The sequence below is a fragment of the Beta vulgaris genome, chromosome 1, assembly GCF_026745355.1.
Source record: "Beta vulgaris subsp. vulgaris cultivar EL10 chromosome 1, EL10.2, whole genome shotgun sequence".
In the NCBI taxonomy this organism is placed as follows: domain Eukaryota; kingdom Viridiplantae; phylum Streptophyta; class Magnoliopsida; order Caryophyllales; family Amaranthaceae; genus Beta; species Beta vulgaris.
The window spans coordinates 19,241,022-19,261,005 of NC_079202.1; the positions used below are offsets into that span (position 1 = coordinate 19,241,022).

The 19,984-nt window shown below is 39.1% G+C and overlaps 2 protein-coding genes across 3 annotated transcripts in view; one reads left to right on the plus strand and one right to left on the minus strand.

Moving 5' to 3' along the window:
• The window catches only part of LOC104901063 (uncharacterized), a 27,446-nt gene extending 16,659 nt beyond the window's left edge, over nt 1-10,787 (plus strand). Inside the window, exon 9 of the mRNA XM_010688610.3 lies at nt 10,346-10,787. Coding sequence (XP_010686912.1) covers nt 10,346-10,403 — 58 coding nt within the window. The 3' untranslated portion in view covers nt 10,404-10,787. The remainder of the gene's footprint in view (nt 1-10,345) is intronic.
• Nucleotides 10,788-11,525: 738 nt separating this feature from the next.
• Nucleotides 11,526-16,550, minus strand: LOC104901053 (probable protein phosphatase 2C 27). Of its 2 annotated transcripts, none has more exons than XM_010688598.4 (4): nt 15,852-16,550; nt 13,917-14,111; nt 12,860-13,065; nt 11,526-12,527 (listed from the first exon to the last, which is right to left on the minus strand). In XM_010688598.4, exons 1-4 carry the CDS (start codon nt 16,086-16,088, stop codon nt 11,972-11,974), a joined length of 1,194 nt encoding a protein of 397 aa, XP_010686900.1. In that variant the 5' UTR covers nt 16,089-16,550; the 3' UTR covers nt 11,526-11,971. The 2 variants fall into 2 exon arrangements, with proteins under 2 accessions (XP_010686900.1, XP_019105358.1); XM_019249813.3 differs by lacking the exon at nt 15,852-16,550 and adding an exon at nt 14,677-15,805.
• Between the last annotated feature and the right edge of the window lie 3,434 nt (nt 16,551-19,984).

The following is a 19,984-nucleotide window of genomic DNA, read 5'->3' on the forward strand; positions in this document are numbered from 1 at the left end:
GTTTGCCGGAGCTACCACCAGCGAAGTCGCCTTTACCCCCAAAACCTTCATATTCACAAGCAACACCCGCTTGTTTGCCGTCGATATAACCACCCGCGAAAAGCAACGACACACCTTCAGTCATACTTTTCACCTTCGCTTGGGCTTGGCTCACCACCGAACTCGTCTTCCTCTGATTTTGGTGGATTTCTTCTTCACCATCATAGATGGGGGTTTTGATTTCCTGGGAAAAGCTTGTTGAAGATGCCACCACTTCTGGAATCTTCTCTACAGAAGCACATAGGTTCCACAATTTAGTGTGGTTCTCCACCATGTCTGCTGCCCTATTCGGATGTGACCACTCTTGCCCAGATTTTGTCGACGTTGTACAAAAATGTCGTGCAACCAGCGCCTTCAATTCTTCCCACCGGTAGAATGGTCGACGATGGTGCTCCCATTGGAACAACGACAACGCCTCGCCTTCAAGACCGACAATTGCAGCCTCTAATTTCTCCTTTTCGCTAAACCAAAAAAGATGAAAATAACTTTCCATTTCACCAACCCATTCCTCTGGATTTCGTCCATCAAATAAAGGAAGTTGAAGCTCATTTCGGATGACTTGCAACTTCCTCAGATCTGGATAACAAAGGTTCAGGCTCCACATAATTTCTGCAAATCCCTCTCTAACCAGATCTCGAATCTGCTGCATTTTCTCTTTCTTTTTTTTCTTTTTTTCTTTTTTTTTTTTTTTTTTTTTTTTGGAAAATCAACACCCTAAATCCCCAGAATTGTACGGCTCTGATACCATTTGCTATGAACTGACATAGCTTGGACACTTTAATGGCAGAAGTTAAGGAAGAAAATGAGTATTTGACTGAAAAACAGAAAATTACAGCAATATAAAATGATAGTTACAAGCTTTCGAGAGGCTTGTTCTCTCCCATTGAACTTCAAAAGCTCACCCAATATTTCCTTAACAATTTTCAGCATGATCCTTCTCCCTCTAATTATCCCTATATATAGTGTAATTACCTTAGCACAACTACCTAGCTTATTCCCCAAGCTACTAATTATGATAATACCTAAATTACCCTTCCCCTAAAATATCAGTTCATAGCATAGGGGATATGTGGAAGTCGCTTTTTCTTCTAGGTAAAATACATGACATTATATGTGTACGCTGCTTCACTGGTGCTCGCCACTCGGGACTATCCCAACGTTGAGAATGCTTTGTTTTACAATAGTCAAATCCATAATGATAACTAAAATTTCTCAGTTAAGAGGAGACATGAGGGCTAGGTAGCACGGATACGGATACCGGAACGGGTACGGGTACGGGGACGGAAAACGGCAAAATCAAAATTTTCGAAAACGGGTACGGCTTGGATTCGGCAAAAAACAAAGTAAATAAATATAATACATTTAATAAATAATACTGCCTTAAAAAAATTTCTACATATAATCTTTTTGCACAAAAAGCATTAAAATTAGGTAATAAGTTTTGCACCTTCTTAGAATAATAAAATATATAAGGGGTCAAAAAGAAAAAAGAAAAATGAAAAAAGAAAAAAACAAAGGAAAATGAAAAAAAAAAAAAAAAAAGAAAAATGAAAAAAGAAAAAAAAAATTGTTAGTTGGACACCCATAAGTTATAACCTCTTCCCTAGATAAGTCAGACTATGAGAGAAAATAGAAGGTTGCACCGTTGCAGCACTACAAGTACAACTTTAGTAGAAAAATAATCAAATATGCTGCTGTACTGTAATGAGTTAATGACTCATGCTTTACCACGGTACCACCCTTACTTTTCACCTTCTCCTTCAACTAAAAAAAGTAAATCAGACAAGAAACTGAGGAAAGAACAATTCGAGCATGATCGAAGAGCACTTGGACTGACTGCCGGCGACGATCGGCGACAAGGAGCAACGAAGAACTTTGAAGGAGTTTTCAGTTCAGGTGAGAGAGAATTTGAAATTCTCCAAAAACCCTTGGATCTGATTTTGCCCCATTAAAAATTTCATAAATTGACTGGGTACGTTTCTCAAGCTCCAAAAACGTACCCTTCCCGTACCCGTTTGCATACCACCCGTACCCAATTCTTGCCGCCGTACCCACCTTCCCAGATTCGTTTTGGGTACGAATCCCAGGCGAATCCGTCCCGTACCCGTACCGTATCCGTACCCGGTACGGAAAACGGTGCCTGGGAGGCGTAGCCGTGCTTCATAGCATGAGGGTAAGGAGCATTCAAGTTGCTGTAGATAGTATTAAAAGAGAAGTGGAAAGAGAAGAGAGACAAGATATTATAGGCTAGTTTGAAACTTCTGTTTCTGATCCTGTCGAGGTTTAAATTTGATGGGAGTTTGAAGAAATGTGGAATAAGAAGACTTCTATGGTTATGATGGACAATATTCAATATGACTTTTAGCTGATTATTTGGAGAGGAGTCGCATGGAGATGGAATTAGTTGAAGAGTGGAGGAATGCAAAATGATGGGTTTGTGATCACTCTTATTTGAAATTTCTGGTGGGAGATATGTTTTAGGGTCAAGAACAAAAAAGAAGATACAAATGCGATAAGGCTCTCCTTGCTCCTTTTTCTGTTTAGAATTGGAATAGCCCCTCCTCTTTTCTATTCCTGTCCCTTGCTAGTGCTTGATGTTCACACTAATTTTTTTTTTTTTTTTTTTTTTGGACATCGAGAAAACGTACAAAAAGATAAACAACAAAGCAAAGCTAGTAAAGCAATTACAGGTGGACAAGTGGAAGTTGTCCCTGTCTGGCCCGAATAGCCAGATCATGTGCAAGCTGAACATGCGAGCGATTGACCTTCGTGATCCGACACCAGTGAAATTGCTGGCCAATTGAACGAATATCGCTGAGTGTCCAGGTAATAGCTATCGGCTGTGTCCGTGGATTACATAAGCTCCGGACAACGACCTCAGAATCGGTATGTACTGCGACTCGTTGATATGCCTGGCCATGTGCCCAAACTAAGGCCTCAAGACAAGCCATAGCTTCCGCGAGCAGTGCAGAGTCAGCATGTATGCAAATGCCTAGCCCTTCCTGAGTCTGATTATTAACAGTCTGAGCCACCCAGGCTATACCCGCTAAAGGTGAGTTGTTAGCCCAAGAACCATCCACTTGGATATGTAGTTTAGGAACCCCGGAAAAAGAAGACCCAAAATGCGCCATGAGGAACCCTGGTTGCCCCGGACCTTCTTCCAGAGGCTTAGGACAGGTTAAAGGTCTGGCAAGGAAGGTGACATGTTATTGCAGTACTTGTTGCAGCATGGTATGTAGAATTTCACCATCAGGGTTTATATTGTTGAAAACCAAATTATTCCGGCATTGCCAGATAGCCCATAATGTGGCCAAAAATTTAGGTAAACGTTCCCAGAGTAGCCATCCAGACGGTAAAAGTATAATATCCATGCAATAAGCCAGTCTTTGAAGGAGACATAAGAGACTGAATTGGAGATGATACCCAATTGGCTTGTTCTCCAAGCCGCTGTAGCCAATGGACACAATCTGAAGAGATGTTGGCATGTCTCCGGTTCCAAAGCACAACTTGGGCAGTCATCCGATACAGACATACCCCGAGCCGAAAGATTAGCAATCGTTGCTAAACTGTTGTGCCACAGCTTCCATAAGAAAAGTTTCCATTTAGGCATGATGCGCAAACCCCATAGTATGCGAAAGACTTTCGAAACCAGAGGGGGTGTCATGCTACAGATGTCAGTTTGTCGAGATAAAAGATAGTAACCAGATTTAGTTGTATATCTACCAGAGGTTGTGAGAGGCCAAAAAGAAATGTCGGAAGGAGTATTGAGTCGGGGCAACTCTAACCGTCGAATAGCACGAACCGTTGGAGTAGTGAAGAGAGAATATAATCGGGGGACATTCCAACCTTGTTGATGAGGTAACATTAGAGAACCGACAGTGACAGTAGCCGCAGTACGGAGTGTGATCTGATCGCGGAATACCGGTACCTTTGCATTAATCCAGCTGTTATTACCAGCACGGAGGGATGAGTTGCTCCCAATCTTCCAAGCATAATTAGCAAGAAGAATCTTTTCAGCTTGATATAGACTCCGCGCACCCCAAGAGCTTTGACCTCGTAAAGGACGAAGGGAGCAAAGTGTTGGCGAAGTGGAATGGGACTAGGAAGCAAATACCTTGCTGATGAGGAGGTCAGAATTTCGATGAATACGCCAGACCTTGTTAATCAATAATGCGCGATTATGAACCGTAATACTACGTAATCCGAGACTACAGCGCTTTTGGGCTTATGCAAAATTTCCTGCCGTCTCCAGGCAATCCCTTTACCGCCTTTACCGGAATGATTAGTCCAGAAGAACCTTGATATCATGGCATCTACCTTGTGGGCAATGGTTGTAGGCAACAAAAAATTGAGAGAATGTGAGCAATTGAAGCAATTAGGACAGAGTTGATAAGTATTATCTTCCCAGGTTGAGATATAGGAGAGTGACTCCATGCGGTAATTCGTTAAGATATTCGATCCAGTAGATAATGGAAATGCTGAGACTTTTTTCCCTGAATGTCTACTGGTGCTCCAAGATATGAGCCCAAAGAACATTGGGCATCCAAATGTAGAATGCTTTTATAGGTGTCGACCATGGTATCATACAGATTTGGGCTGAATTTGACGTAGGACTTGCGCAGACTTATCATTTGCCCCGAAATATTGCAAAACCGTGCCAAGAGCTTGGAGATCTCCGTACAAGAAGTAACAGAGGCTTTGAAGAACAGAACAGCATCATCAGCAAAAAAAAAAGATGAGAGATAGAAGGTGCATACCTGTGTGCTTTAAATCCGTCAAAGCTCCGAATATCCGTAGCAAGTGTTAACATGCGAGACAGGATATCCATACAGAACAGAAACAAGTAAGGGGAAATAGGATCACCCTGCCGGAGCCCACATGTGGGAATGAAAGGCTCATACTTGCCCATTGATAAGAATGCGATATGTGACGGTGGAAATACATTGATGAATCAACCTTATCCAATGATCAGGGAACCCGTAAGCCTTGAGAACTTTTAAAAGAAAAATCCAGTTAACACGATCATATGCTTTATTCATATCAATTTTTAGGGCAGCAAGATGAACATTTCCACGCCGATGTTTATTGAGAACATGAGTCGTTTCGTGACTGATCAAGATGTTGTCCTCCATATGACGTCCCGGAATGAAGGCACTTTGATATTCGCTGATTAGATCGGGGAGCAACGGCCTTAGCCGATTCACTAAACATTTGGACGCACATTTGTAGATCGTATTGCATAGGCTAATCGGCCGAAAATGAGCAACCTCTTCAGGATTTGAATTTTTAGGTAACAAGACAATGAGCGTTTGGTTCCATTCACGTAGAATAAATCCCGTTGTAAGGAAGCGGTTAACAGCTTGGAACACAGGTAACCCTAATAGGTCCCAGTGAGTTTTAAAAAATTCAGCTGTGGAACCGTCTAACCCAGGGGACTTGGCATTCCCAATCCCAAACATTGCCGCTTGAATCTCTGCCTGTGAAAAAGGAAGAAGAATTTGTTGTTGTTGGACAGTAGAAAGGTGCGGAAGATTCATTTCCCGGATCACTAGATCAATGTCTTCCTCATGAGCCGGATCAGTGGCCATTGTGGTGGAAGAGGTAGCATAGGCAATTTTGAAATGATTAAGGATAATATCGAAAATGACATTAACGTCATCCGTCCATTCACCTTCCACATTTTTCAGGAGATAGATGTAGGTAGAACGTTGTTTCTGTTTCATCCTGTTAAAGAAAAATTTAGTAGGTAGTTCACCATCCTGAATAAACTTATCTTTAGAGCGTTGAGACCAATAAGAGTGGGTCATGAAAGCGGTGTTTAATAGTTGCTGGCGTTGACTCATGAACACATTTCCTTGAGGAAGATTAGCAATATTAGCAGCAGAGGTCGATAACTGTGCAGAAAGCTCCTTCCAATCAATACCCCACACCACCTTATGATCCAAACAACAACGTTTAAGCTGCTGTCGGAGTAATGATAAATGTTTGGTGAAACAATACATGGTAGAGCAAGCAATGGGCGTTCGCCAGACAGAGTCTATGATGCTAGTTATGTCTGGGTGCCCAAGGCACCAGTTTTCGAACTGATAGGGTCTCCTTCGAAGAGGTTGGGGAGGCTCCATTTGATAAAATATTGCTGAATGGTCCGAATGCAGAATCGGAAAGTGTTTAACATAGCTAAGTGGATATTTGTCCAACCATTCTGGTGATGCATAAGCACGATCAAGACGTTCCATAATTAACTCTGAGTCATCCCTGTTATTAGTCCAAGTAAACCGAGGCCCAACAAAAGGCACATCCTGTAAGTGGAGGTCGTGTTTCCAATTAGTGAAATCCTCCCACCCCCGAATAATAGTAGCCCCGCCTAATTTGTCTGCATACTGATCAAGTTGGTTGATGTCACCAATAATGAGGAAATCTGGATAAGGGGATAATAATTCAAGGAGGTGAGCCCACAGTGCAGGCCGTAACTGCTGACTCGGTTCACCATACAAGAACAAGACGTACCAGATCATTCCATTATTAGCTGAGATTTTACAAAAAACATAGTTACACATAGAACTAAGTACAGAAACATCAAAAGGCGCCCATCAAAAAACAACCACGCCTCCACTAGAACCTACATCGTCCACACCAACTACAGTAGTTGGCCTAGTACTACGAAGTAAACCCTGTACATGCTGAACAGTAGATTTCGTTTCCTGCAGACACAAAAACATCGGACGCACTGTAGTTGTTAACCAGAGTATGTACGGAATTATCGGAGCATCTCTGGAGTTCAAGCCCCGACAATTTAGTGAAATGATATTCATGGAAACTGCGGTGACTGATCTGAGTGAAACGCAGATCCATGTTATCAGCCGCAGTGTGATGTTGTTTGGAAGCGTCGTCATGACCACGCATACGTTTGAAGATCCATTTCCCTGCTGGAATAGGAGGCGAGGTTGCTGCACGTCGCTTCCTGGAAATATGAGACATAATTTCTTCTCCTGGTTTCACGCCCGTAGCTCGAGCCATGGAAACATCCGTTAGGGCCTTAGCCCTAAGCCCAACAACCTCAGAGGACGATGCAATACCAAAGCCACCTTTTGCTTCCCTTCGCTCAAAGCGTGGCTTTTTCCCACATTTAGGCGCGACACTTGACTCACGAACATGGTCCTCGAAAGCATCGAGGGAATAGCTGCGAGTTAAAGGCTCAGAACGTCGCTTTAGTCCTGCATAAAATATGTTAGATGCTGTAGACTTGCCCAATAAATGCGGTGGCCGAAGACGTAGCCACGTGCTTGGCCCTGCTTCGTGAGCCTCCGGAGTCCGACTTCGAGTCCAACCCTGTTGGACTAATGCTTCGAGAGTCCCAGTATGATTATGTGGAATCCTAATAACAGAAGGATCAGTGATAAGAGGAGAGGTACCACCCACACCCTCCTCGCTAGGTGCATGCTCAGAATAACCATGTTTCTCCATCCCAAGCACTGCACGAAAGCTTCTTGAAAAAGAGGCCGGGCCCCAGAATCCTGTACAGCAGCATTTGGTTGGACCGGCGGAGGTGGCTCACCATCCTCCGAATGTGACCCAGTCGAATGAGGTTGCCCAAACGTTACATCTTCCGTACCAAAACGCCGACCCGGCGCAGCAACCACTTCTTGAAAAAAAGTATTTTAGTTAACACTATCCACCGACCCCCTGGAATAAGTCATGGGAGGATTGGTGTGAGCATCTGATTCATGGAGTGACGGATTGTTGGGTTGAGAGGGAAGATTAGGTGGTTCATCCATTCCTTGAGATGCGGCAAAGTTACCAGGCTCGTCGTCGGAACTAGAGTCCACCACATGCACCTCAACATTCCTATCATCGAAATTGTAGGGATCATGGGCTGGTACAAAGCGAGCCAAGTTGACAAGAGCATTCCGGTAGATAAATCGACCCGGCAAACCTTGGAGAATGTTTGTGTAAAGTGGAGTTTCCATAGGTCCGAACATCAAACTAAGTCCATCATGCTCAAATTGAGAAACCGGTTATGGATTAAGTGATGAGCATCATATGCGGACATGGGACAACGAGCAGTACGATGCCCTACACACCCACACTGCTTGCAAAATTTAAACACCCCCTCATACCTAAAATAAAACCCACACCACTTGGCCATCATCTAACGGCAAAAAACATCCCGGAAAAAGAGGCCGCGTTAAATCCACAATTAACTTGGCTCGAAGAAAAGTTTCAGTAGGTAAACCGGGGCCATTCTCTTCCACAAACTCAACCAAGCCCACATGTGATAAAATTCGAACAATCCATTCATGTTCCAGAAATTGCCATGGCAAGTTATGAACGCGAACCCAGATGGTAGCTAAACTAAAATTTATACTAGAGGGAACCTGGTTTGCAAAACTAGAACGAAAGGTGATGGGCTTACCGTCGATAACACAAGTGTGGCGGTCAAGGAGAGCATCACGATCGCGCGGGTCTTGGCATTCAAAAATGAAGTAGTCACCCGTACGAAGGACCCGAATAGAGCCTCTAGTAACCCAGTGGTTAATAATATTAGTGATAAAGCTAACGTTGGGTGGAGCAAAATCAAAAAACCGACGAACGACGGAGTGGCTCCTTTCGATATTTGGTAAGCGTGGAGGTTGAGAGGAAGGGATGAAAACACCCATTCGTTTATGAACTAAACGAATGGGGAGATTTTCACTATTAGTGGTTTAAGTAGCAGAAGAACTCATTTTCAGGTATATATAGATTTGGGAGAGGGAATTAACTACAGTAGAAAGTATGTGGAGCAGTGAATTGAGTGATCCTAGTAAAACTAAGCAACAAATTACTGCTAGAATATAAATACCAAACAAAAAAGGGAGTGGAACGAAGTTACCAAAGGACGCCGGAAGCCAGGCGGTGTTCATGCACAAAGACAGGTGTCGAAGGCAGGAACAAGAAGCTGGAAATTAAGGCGGCAAGAAAAAACGAAGGAAACCCGTTGTGACGGGATTGCTCGACAGCTGGAAGCCTCACGTTTTTAGTGAGAGACGCTCTCGCTTTCTAGTGAGAAAACTTTTGTTGATTTTCAGATATGCATTTGAGCCTTATCTTCCAAATAGAAGAAGAAACAATCCACTTGATATTTCCTGACATGATTGTGTTTGTTTCTATTCGTGTTCTCTGCCATCAATGGATTGTTTTTGTTGTCCGGAAAAGAACAAAAAATGTTTCGCTCTCTAAATTGTGGATAATTTTCTGTTGGCGGTCTGGCAATTTTATACTGCACTAGGAAATAGAGAAACCAACATATATTAAGTGGGGTAGGTAACTAGGTATTGATTCCCCTCGTCATGGTTTCAAGTTCCAGTTTGTGCGGGCTCTTGTATAGGTGGAGTCAAGTGTTAGCTTGTCTGCTTGTGATGATTGACGACTGCTTGACAATAGCTTGAGAGCATGAGCTTTTTTCTCCTTAGCCCTCCTTTTTTATATGGTGTGACACCCTCTGATGACCTTTTATTTATAATGCTTCAATATATTTAAAAGAAAATAATCTCCCTGCTTGTTAATTTTATGCAATATTATAACTTTTGCACATTGGTAGGGAAGTGCTTCATAAACCATAGTTACCATCAAAATCCTAGATTTAGGGCTCTCTGCTGCATCTACAATTGAAGGGTGAAACTGCTTGAAATAGGAATGGCAAGGGGCAGCAGGGCCTAAAAGGGGAGTGCAAAGAGCGGCAGCAGTTAGAGAGGGGGTAATCATAGAAATAATGGTGGTGGGGTAGAGGAGGCATCAGGGCAAAAAGGGCGGGAGCAGGGAAGGTGAGGAAGAAAGGAGAGAGAAACATAACATTGGCAGTGGTAATTGCAAAAGCAAACCACCAATCCACCATACAATCGATGCGTGGATTTCAGGTCTGAGAGTTCATGGTCACTTTTGTTCTTCACTCAATTGCCAACATTGCAAACCCGTTTCTTACTTGAAGGGAACAGAATGCCCAGAGTCCCTTTCGGCTTCGTCTTGGAGTCTTGGACGGAAAATGATGTCATTATTTTTCTTTTTATTGTATTATATTGTGGACTTTTTATTACTGTGTTATTATTCTGATGGAATGAGGCTGATTGAACTTTGTACTAAGGTTTTACGTGTTTTTAAAACCGTAGAACTTATTGGTCGTAAATTGAGCAAACTTATGGAAGCATATTTAAAGTTGTAACATGTACTTTGGAGCCTTTATTTAAATCTACCTGAAATGAGTTTTTCGTCCATCTGAACTTGTCTTTCCAAAAGTTGTTATTTGATATCGTTTATTGCGTACCTTGTGCAGTGGTTCACTGAAGGAAGTTGACGGTGATGATAATGATGACATAGAGGATGAGCTTTGAAGCCTTTGGAATCGAACTTACAACTTATAAGCTCTTTCAGAAGATATGAATTACAGTTTGATTGATCTCTAAGCTTATATAGGACAGTTTTTAATCTTGTGTCAAATTTTTGAGGAAATCTAATCCGAAGATCCAGCAAGTGAAAAACTGAGCTCTTGTTAGAGTCTCATTACATTCATAGTCATCATAATCTATTCTTCAGCCTCCAAAAAGCGGTCAGCTGTTATACGAAAAAAAGTTTGTTATGCAAGAATTCTTTCAAGTCACATCTTCTTGCTGTTATACGAAAACAAATTGTTTTGCAGCATTAAGTGCCTATATTTGTCTGGATATATGTTTTCTTGCTGCAAGAACGATGAATTTATTAAGGGTATATTGTCTTCACTTTATTGTTGTTTACTTTAAAGAAGAAATAAGGAAAGTTATAAAAATTTTAAAAAATATACTCTTATAACTTTCCTTTTTTGGACTTTTCTTTTTAAAAAAAAAAAAATATACTCTCCTAAATTTTACAAAGTTCAAGTCCAAAAAAGAAAAGTTAGATTTAACAACAAAACATATTTGAAAAATTCAGAAAAAATAAGGTAAAAAAAATAAGCCCTAATTGCTTCAGTCATTTATCACCATCCATGAGATGGAGAGATCTAATCGTCCAAATCTCTAAAGCATCTAGTATGTTCACTTAATAAGTGAACAATAAACTACTTACTAGGAAAAATGAATTTCCATTACGCAGAATTATTATAATACACAAGTTTGAAATAGTCGTCCTATCTCTTAAAAATACCCTCACATAATAATTAACTTAATTTAAAAAATGATGAAATTATTGTTCAATCAACAACTTTTACTACATATGTATTGATTATTTAATGTTAGCTAATAGAATTTATGCCATAATTATAACTTTATAAACTCTTTTTCTTTACCTATTATTAGAGGTTATTAATAATGCAATTTTGCTTTTTATTTGATTTAGCATGCATCGTAGTTGCTACTTAAGTTGAGCTATTGGTGTGATAAAAGTGATAACTACAATAATATATAATCCTGTAAAATCATGTCAGATACTTAATTTTGAGAGCTGGGAGAAATGTTACGAGTTATTTCAGACAGGTAAAGTAGTAAACAAGCAATATGACCCTGCCCCCCCTAAGTATATCAATGGGGACAAGAAATAATGGTTCTATTCAGCTACAAGCACTAAACAATTGAATCATCCTGGTTATACAACATAGCAAAACTCTGGTGCTATTTTCTGATGCAGACTGCCGAATAATTACATCCTACATAACTAAAAAGTCTAAATTGGAACTCAATTCATCCTCAGAACAGGCACATCTGCAACTTTCTTCAAGAAAATCGCATATTCCAAAATCTTTGCCCAATTGCCCTATCTCAACAGCATTCAAGTGCTTCTACATCCTCCCCTCAGGGACTTGTAGTATAGCTGTATATCCTTCCATCAGTTCTTCACAGTTGCCTGGTGCAAACCCTAATCATATTCAGGGTTTTGAACAAAAGCAACCTCCTATTGTGTTGCATTTTCACAATATCCTGCTCAAAACTCACGAGACACCATCCAATACACCCTTCAAAAGATTCAACCCTTCAGCTGATATACTCCTCCGTCTAGTGGGAGGTATCTCAATTCGAGGTGGAGGATCCGCCGAAAAGCATATCACTATAACTGTTAGATTGTCACACGTGTTGCGCTTAAGTGCCTCTCTGACAAGTTCTCTTGAGCACCTTTCAGGATCATTGTGAAGCATGAGTTCTCTCCTAGCAATTGTCACAGCACACTGGCTGCTCATCACATCCCAAAGACCGTCACAGGCCAATAGAAGAAATTCATCATCTTCAGTCAGGACCATTTCCTGCAATTCAGGCTCTGCACTTAAGGGGAAAGAAGAACCTTTCTGTCCCTTCATATGCCAATCTCCAAGAGCACGTGCTACAGATAGCTGTCCATTGAGGTATCCATCATAGACTACCCCACCAAGTCTTTCTATCCTAACTCTTTCTGATGAACAGTTTGGTTTGTGGTCTTTAGATAGCTCGACTGCCCTACCACGTTTCCCCAAAACAGCACGACAATCTCCAGCATTGGCAATTAGCATTGACCTTCAGGGGGAAAAAAAAATCAACATCACAATGTCTAGGACAGATTAGATTGGAGATGAACACTATTGTCATGGTTTGCAAGTGAGATTCTAGATTTAGTGAAGGGGTGGGGATGCAGGGAGGGGTCAATTGTTCATGCGAGTGCAATTGGGTGTGTACTTGTAAAAGAAAAACAGAGAGATTGACAATGCATCTTCGAATGTTAAGCTAGCACAGTGAGCCAGTGACATCACTAGTACTCTCTAAATATTATGTTTAAGACTGGCTATAATGTAAAATGAATTCAATAAGCAACCCCCCCCATATACCAAGGCCGACTCGGTACAGCTTACCTTCCGAAAATAAGGGCAGTCAGGACAGTGGTGCCAGAAGAAATGTCAAGAGCACTAGAATCAGCAAATGCATAATCAGCCTTAACAAAGGCGCACTTAACAGCCTTCTCCAAAGAAACAGGAAACTGTGGATCATCGACAATATACTTAAGAAGGTTGTTACAAACAAAGGAAGCTGCGTCTGTTCCACCATGACCATCAAATACCTGTTTATTTGTGTAAGGAAATGATCTGAGATTCATGAAATTAGAGTGTAGCATTACTTACAAAAATGCATTACAAAATAGCACCTAGACCATAGCAAGGTAACTGTTACATAAACAATAGCAAGCCATGCTGCAGCAGAACTTGAATCAACCAAAGAACTACAGGTAATTCCAGATATTTTCTTTTTCCATTTGTTGCCAGAGACAAAAATTGAGAAAGAAACATAGGCACAATCTCTGAAACTGGACTCTCTTGAAATAGGTTTGGATACTTCTGAAGAATCGGGCACACTCATTTTCATGCGCTCAAGTGAGATGGCCATGATTATCCACAAAATGATTTCAAAGTAGAGTGGAAAGACTGCACCGATGTGTCACAAGGTAACTACTGCCTTTACCAAGGCAATTATAATACTTGTAAATCTTTAACACCGTGAGCCATTACAGAAGTACAAACTCCTGAAACAATTTCTCTAGTTCTCTATGAAAACTGTGAAGGTTTCAGAATACCAGTCTAGAAAGTGGGGAAGGACTACCCCCAACTTCACCTCTCTCCCAAAGGAGACAGCAAATCAAGGGGATGGCCAACAATAACTTTTTTAAGAAAATACGGAAAGGTCATGGTTTAAAACAGGTCCATTCGAATTATCTGGACATCATGACACCTACATAATTGAGACTGACCCAATATAGTAACCTATATTCTAAAGTAGCAGATACACCTATAATCAACAGCAGGTGACATCACCAGACAGACTTCCATCTGAATCATAGACTCCCCCTTGCTGACCCAGATAACATACACAGACACTAAATCAAACAGATTTCACAGATTTAAGTAAGCAACTGACCCCGTAAAATGCTGCAGGAGAGGGGAATTCATCAGATGCATCCAGATGTTCACGAAGATTATCAATACAAACATGTTCATCTTCCATGAACTGCTTTGGCCCTATTTCAGCACAGCTTCCAGAGCGAAATACAGGTAGAAACCCAGGTTTTTCATCAGAAGGAGTTTTACTGCAAACTGATCCATCATCAGAGTCCTACATACAAAAGTGAGAAAATTAAATCAAAGATATATAATTGTGTTCAGCACCTCTACAACACAATAAGTTACTAAAAAAAAATTTAGTTTTCATACTAAACAAGATTAAAATGATATATTACCCTTAGCGTCAGGCCATTATAATACCATCTCTATGTGAACAACCCCATAGGCCATAACACCTCCTCTCGTCTACCCACCCCCCCACCCCCTGCCAAAAAAAATGTTTCGATAAAACATTTAGGAATCAGGACTAAGCTTTAAGGCACAATGACACCACAAGAAAGTGTATACAGCATCTGCTACAAGCAGCAATGAAAAACCTACATCCTAAATCACAAAGAATAAGATCTAAGAAAAAACAAGTAGATGGGTGGGATTGTAATGATTTTCCCTATATGACATACATAAACAAACTTGCATCAAGGTGTATAATTTACATAAAAACAATCAAGGCCAAACGTCAAAACATATTATCAAGGAACTACAGATGCAGAAAAGAAATAGCCCAGTAAAGGTGAAGGGAAGAGGTTGGAGATAGGTTATCAAGATTCTAAACTTACCATAGAGTTGAATTATTTGCTTTAGAGGACCCCTGATGTAATTATCCTTTCATTGTCCTCAACAGAAAATCTTCTTGTGCGGAAAAGGAACAGTTTGTTTTGATGATGATTTTGGAGGCTTGGAGTGGTGAAAAGAGGAGAAAGGAAGGCTAAGGGAAGAAACAATTGATCTCCTAATTGCTGATTTGCTCATACAGGCCATCTGATTAAAACAAATCCTCAAGTCTCCCTTATCTGATCTGATGACACATCATAGATCAAGAGATGGAGCAAGAAGCAGCTTCTCAACTCTGCATGTGTTCAGGATGTTCAATGAAGAAGTTGCCTACGTTTTCATTCCTTCCCATCCAGGAACAAAATCACTTAGCTATTCTTTGGCTACTACTTTCTTTCCATGATTACACAATTATAGATAGAATTTATTAATTAAACGGAAAAGGCATATGGCTCCCTCTTATTTCCTCTCGTTGTTTTACATAGTCCAACTTTCCTCCCCTCCAAATCTTCTTTTCAAAAACAAAGAGTATAAGTCAAGTACTATGACTTGTGCAAACTTAAATTCTAAAGTCTCAGATAATTCATATCATCACTATCGACACCAATATTAGCTAAATGCCTTGACAAAGGTTTTATTCAAGATGGGGTAGTTTCATGCATCCTTCGTTAATCTTAATCTAAAAGCCTCGCTGTCTTTCCTCCAAAAAAATAAAAGCCTCACTGTCTTCTACTTCCCAATCAGAAAAAAGGTTTAACAAATTTAGTTCATTATAATCCAAAAACCAACCTAAGGAAAATGCAAATCTTTTGGATCCACTCTTTTCTTTTTTGTCGCGGTATATGCTTGCTTTACCTTTAACTGAAATTTCATTCATTTCCAAACTTTTCCTCCTAATAATGCACTTCGCAATCCAGTTAAGCAAGCTACTGCTTCATAAATGCAACAATCTTTAATCAATTACACTAATAAGTTGGCGTATATGATATGGTAGCATTAAAGCAAGAGCTTATGAGTTGAATATCTATGTTCACCCAAATCTCACAAAAGCATAACATTCAATTCTGAACCCCAACTAAAACAACCACAAGAGCTAATACAATACAAGCTTAAAATACCCTGAAAACACTAAGCCATATCAATATGATTAAGAAACAAAAATGGTAAAATAGTATTATACCGTATCGATGGCCGGGCAAAGTGTGATTGAGCTCATGGAATGCCGCACCACAGAGATATGCCTAGGAGGCTTAGCATTGCTTGTTTCCTTCGAAACATCGGTATCGTCCAAACAATCATCCTTGATTTTGGATGCATTTTCCCTATTATAACTACCTTCTAATACTGTAAATGTGGGTGAAAATTCAGCACCTGCTGCCATGATCTTTCGTAAACCTATATTTACTCTCTCTTTCATACAAATTATGCCTCCAAATACTAATCAATATTACCAAAACAAAAATAATCCGATCACTCAAATTCAAACTCCGAAAAAGTTTCCGGATCTTGATTTTATTACTATATATACAGAAATAATCAAACCCTACGAATCTCAAACTTATAATGAATAGATCAAAATACCTAATTTCTTCAATCTGTACAACAAAAAAAGGAAATTCTTTTCCCAAAATCCAGCTTACGAATCTAGAACACGATGAACACAATCAAATCAAACAACCAACTAAAGAAGAAGAATAAAAAAGGGGGAAAATAATTGAAATGAAACCCTAGAAAACGATAAAGAGAAAATGAAATTCCCGCAAATTAAGATAAAAGAGATAAAATTTTGATGATTGCAAAAAAAAAATAGGGTTGAGAAACTTGAGACGTAAAAGAGGAGAGAGAAAGTTGTGTGGTCGGCCAGATAAATTGGGAGGAGAGAGAAAAAGGAAAGAAGTAGGAGACGTGGGTGGAGGTTGACACGTTTTGAGTTTTAATTGGTTCATGCCCCGTTGACAGTGGTAAAGTGGGGCCCACTTAAGAGTGATGTGTCCCTGGCCGTTGGATTTGAAAAATTAAAAGAAAAATGAAAAAAGTTTGGTTAGGTTGGTTAATGACCGTTAATGAGAAAAAGAAGATCAAAGGGTTGTGGAGTTGACACGTGTCGCCGCAATTTTGACAGCTGTTTATGGAAATTTCAGAGTAGTCAGACTAGTTTGACAGTTAATTTCTCCAGCGGGAAAATGACTTTACCCGGTCTTACTTCTTTCCCGCTTTCAACAACTTTTATTTTTTTTATGAAGGATATACCAATTTAATTTTAAGTTTTGTTAAAAAGTATCAAAAAATACTATTTTTGGCGGAAAAGTTATTTTTCGGTCTTTGATTTGGTAGGAATTTGCGCGTGAGCCACAAAGTGATAGTGAAATAGTGGGACAAAAATGAATATAATAGAAGCAATTGAATATCACACACTATACACAAAGTGATTAAGTAAGTCAAAGGTCGAAAATTTGACTTCATCGACAAAAATAGTGTTTTTGATACCTATTATTATGGTCTTAAATGAGGAATGAAGAAAATATTTTTATAAGTCAAAATGTGTATACTGCTTATTCATGTATTTTTATGTCCTTGATTGCGTTGTTATGTTTATCAGTTTATGTTATATTATCCTGTCTACATCATCTTCGCCAACTTTCTATATTCACACTAATTGTATGATCAAATTTTCAATTGTGTTTTAAATGTTGATTTTTTTTTTCCTGTGTTCTAGATGGATTGTACCATTGAATTGGTCATAAAAGTTGACTCTATCGTCTAAATGTAAATAAACATATTGTTGGTGTCAAACTATCAATTTGCTCGTCTTTATAAAGAAAAACATACTCCCTCTGTTTTTTTTATCGTTCTCACTTAGAATCTTGACACTATTCATACTTAGAGAGAATCTTCTCAATTTTTTTCAATTTATAAGAAAAAATATAGTCATGTGGGATCTTGTTTGATTCGTCTCAATTAGTACATTATTAATATTCAATCGTTATAATTTTTACTAATATATAATGAAACATATTTAAGTTCAAAAATGTGCATTGGAAGATGTGTAAATGGAAAGTGAGAAAGATAAAAAAAAACAGAGGGAGTACACTGTTTAAAAAGTTAAATGTGTTCACTTTGGCTCAAAACTACTACCTCCGTTTCTTTTTAATTGTTACGGTTTCCTTTTTAGAACGTTTCGTTTTAATTGTTACACTCTTTTTTTGAAAGAATTGTTACACTCTTACTTTTACTGCATAAGGTAAGGTTTTAGTCATTGTTACCCATTTTTTGTTCCCTTGTGGTCCCCACCCTTTAATCCCAACCTACCATTTAATCCCAACATTACCTCCCCACCTACCCCATTTAATAAAACGACCCCTAATTAACACCCCCTAATCTTCCCTCCATCTTTCCAACTTCTTTTTCAGATCTCTCTCCTCCAAGTTCTTGAACATTCTGGGTCTCTCTCTCTCCTCTAGACTTCTTAAAACCCTAAAAGATCTGGGTTTCCAACTTCTTTTTCAGATCTCTCTCCTCCAAGTTCTTGAACATTCTGGGTCTCTCTCTCTCCTCTAGACTTCTTAAAACCCTAAAAGATCTGGGTAAAAAATCAACTTTCATTTTCGTCATTATCAAAACGCAACATAAATTCGGATCTCTCTCTCTCCTCCAAGTTCTTCAACATTCTGGGTTTTGCTCTCTCTCTCTCCTCTAGATCTGTTCAAACCCTAAATAATGTGGGTTTCACTCTCTCTCCTCTAGATCTGGGTTAAAATCATCTTTCTTTTTTTTAATTTATGCTAAACAACATTCGCGTTTTTTTATCAGTTGTATTCGGATCTCTCTCTCCTCCAAATTCGTGAACATTCTGGGTTTATTTTTAGGGTTCTTGGGTACTTGTTGAACTCAGTTGTTTTTCATGGAGAGTTCTTCAAGATCTAAGCGTCAGAGTAGTGGCAAATCTTCATCCCTTCTTTCCATCTCTGTTCCTGTTACTGAATCGCCATTTTCTTGGGATTTTGCTCAAGATACTGAAGATCCATATGATATGGGTCCATATTATGCTCCAGATACTCTTGATGCAGAAATTGGTGGGTTGTGTGGATTTTCTTCAACTGTCACGGATGGATCTGAAACTGTATGCAGAACAAAGAGAAAAAAAACCGAAGAAAAAGTTGTTGTGGAGGAAACAGAGGTTTGCTGCCCCTCTACTGTGTCCAAAGATTTCATTTTCGATCTACTGAAAGTATATATCCCATGTGTAAAACGTCACCATATGAGATAAGTTTCCTTTCCTTTTTTTTTTTTTTGAAAATTTATGTAGTTATTTCTGCTTACCTGTGGGAATTGTGTGATGTTGATCCTTAGAAGGATTTATTCGCATGTTGTTTGTTGTTGTTTGATTTATTGATGTTGTTAACTCATGCGTAAATTTTGTAAATTTTAAGTTGTTGTTGTTGTTGTGTTTTTCTGTAAATTTTAAGTTGTTGTTGTTGTGTTTTTCTGTAATGCATCTGGGATCTTATTGTTGTTGTTGTTGTTGTATTTTTCTTTAATGCATGTGGTATGAAGTTGTTGTTGTGTTTTTCTGTAAATTTTATGTTATTGTTGTTGTGTTTTTCTGTAATGCATCTGGGATCTTATTGTTGTTGTTGTTGTTCTATTTTTCTTTAATGCATGTGGTATGAAGTTGTTGTTGTGTTTTCCTGTAAATTTTAAGTTGTTGTGTTTTTCTGTAATGCATCTGGGATCTTATTGTTGTTGTTGTTGTTGTTGTTGTTGTTGTTGTTCTATTCTTCTTTAATGCATGTGGTATGAAGTTGTTGTTGTTGTGTTTTTCTGTAAATTTTAAGTTGTTGTTGTTGTTGTGTTTTTCTGTAATGCATCTGGGATCTTATTGTTGTTGTTGTTGTTCTATTCTTCTTTAATGCATGTGGTATGAAGTTGTTGTTATTGTGTTTTTCTGTAATGCATGTGGGATCTTGTTGTTGTTGTTGTTGTTATGTTTTTCTGTAATTCATGTGGGATCTTCTTGTTGTTGTTGGTATTCTGTTTTTTGTTAATTCATGTGGGAAAAAGTTGTTGTTGTTGTGTTTTTCTGTAATTAATGTGGGATCTTATTATTGTTGTTCTGTCTTTCTGTAATTCATGTGGGATCTTGTTGTTGTTGTTGTTCTATTTTTCTGTAATTCATGTGGGTTCTTGTCAATTGTTGTTGGTGTTCTGTTTTTCTTTAATTGATGTGCTATCAAGTTGTTGGTGTTGGTGTTATGTTTTCCTGTAATTCATGTGGGATCAAGTTGGTGTTGGTGTTCTGTTTTTGTTTAATTC

Excerpts from the sequence above, each read along its gene's own strand:
- LOC104901053 (XM_010688598.4), bottom strand. The coding sequence starts at position 16,088 with ATGAAAGAGAGAGTAAATATAGGTTTACGAAAGATCATGGCAGCAGGT. Across the intron at positions 14,112-15,851 it reads TTTGCCCGGCCATCGATACG|GACTCTGATGATGGATCAGT; the intron begins GTATAATACTAT and ends TTTTGTATGTAG. Across the intron at positions 12,528-12,859 it reads ACTGCCCTTATTTTCGGAAG|GTCAATGCTAATTGCCAATG; the intron begins GTAAGCTGTACC and ends TTCCCCCTGAAG.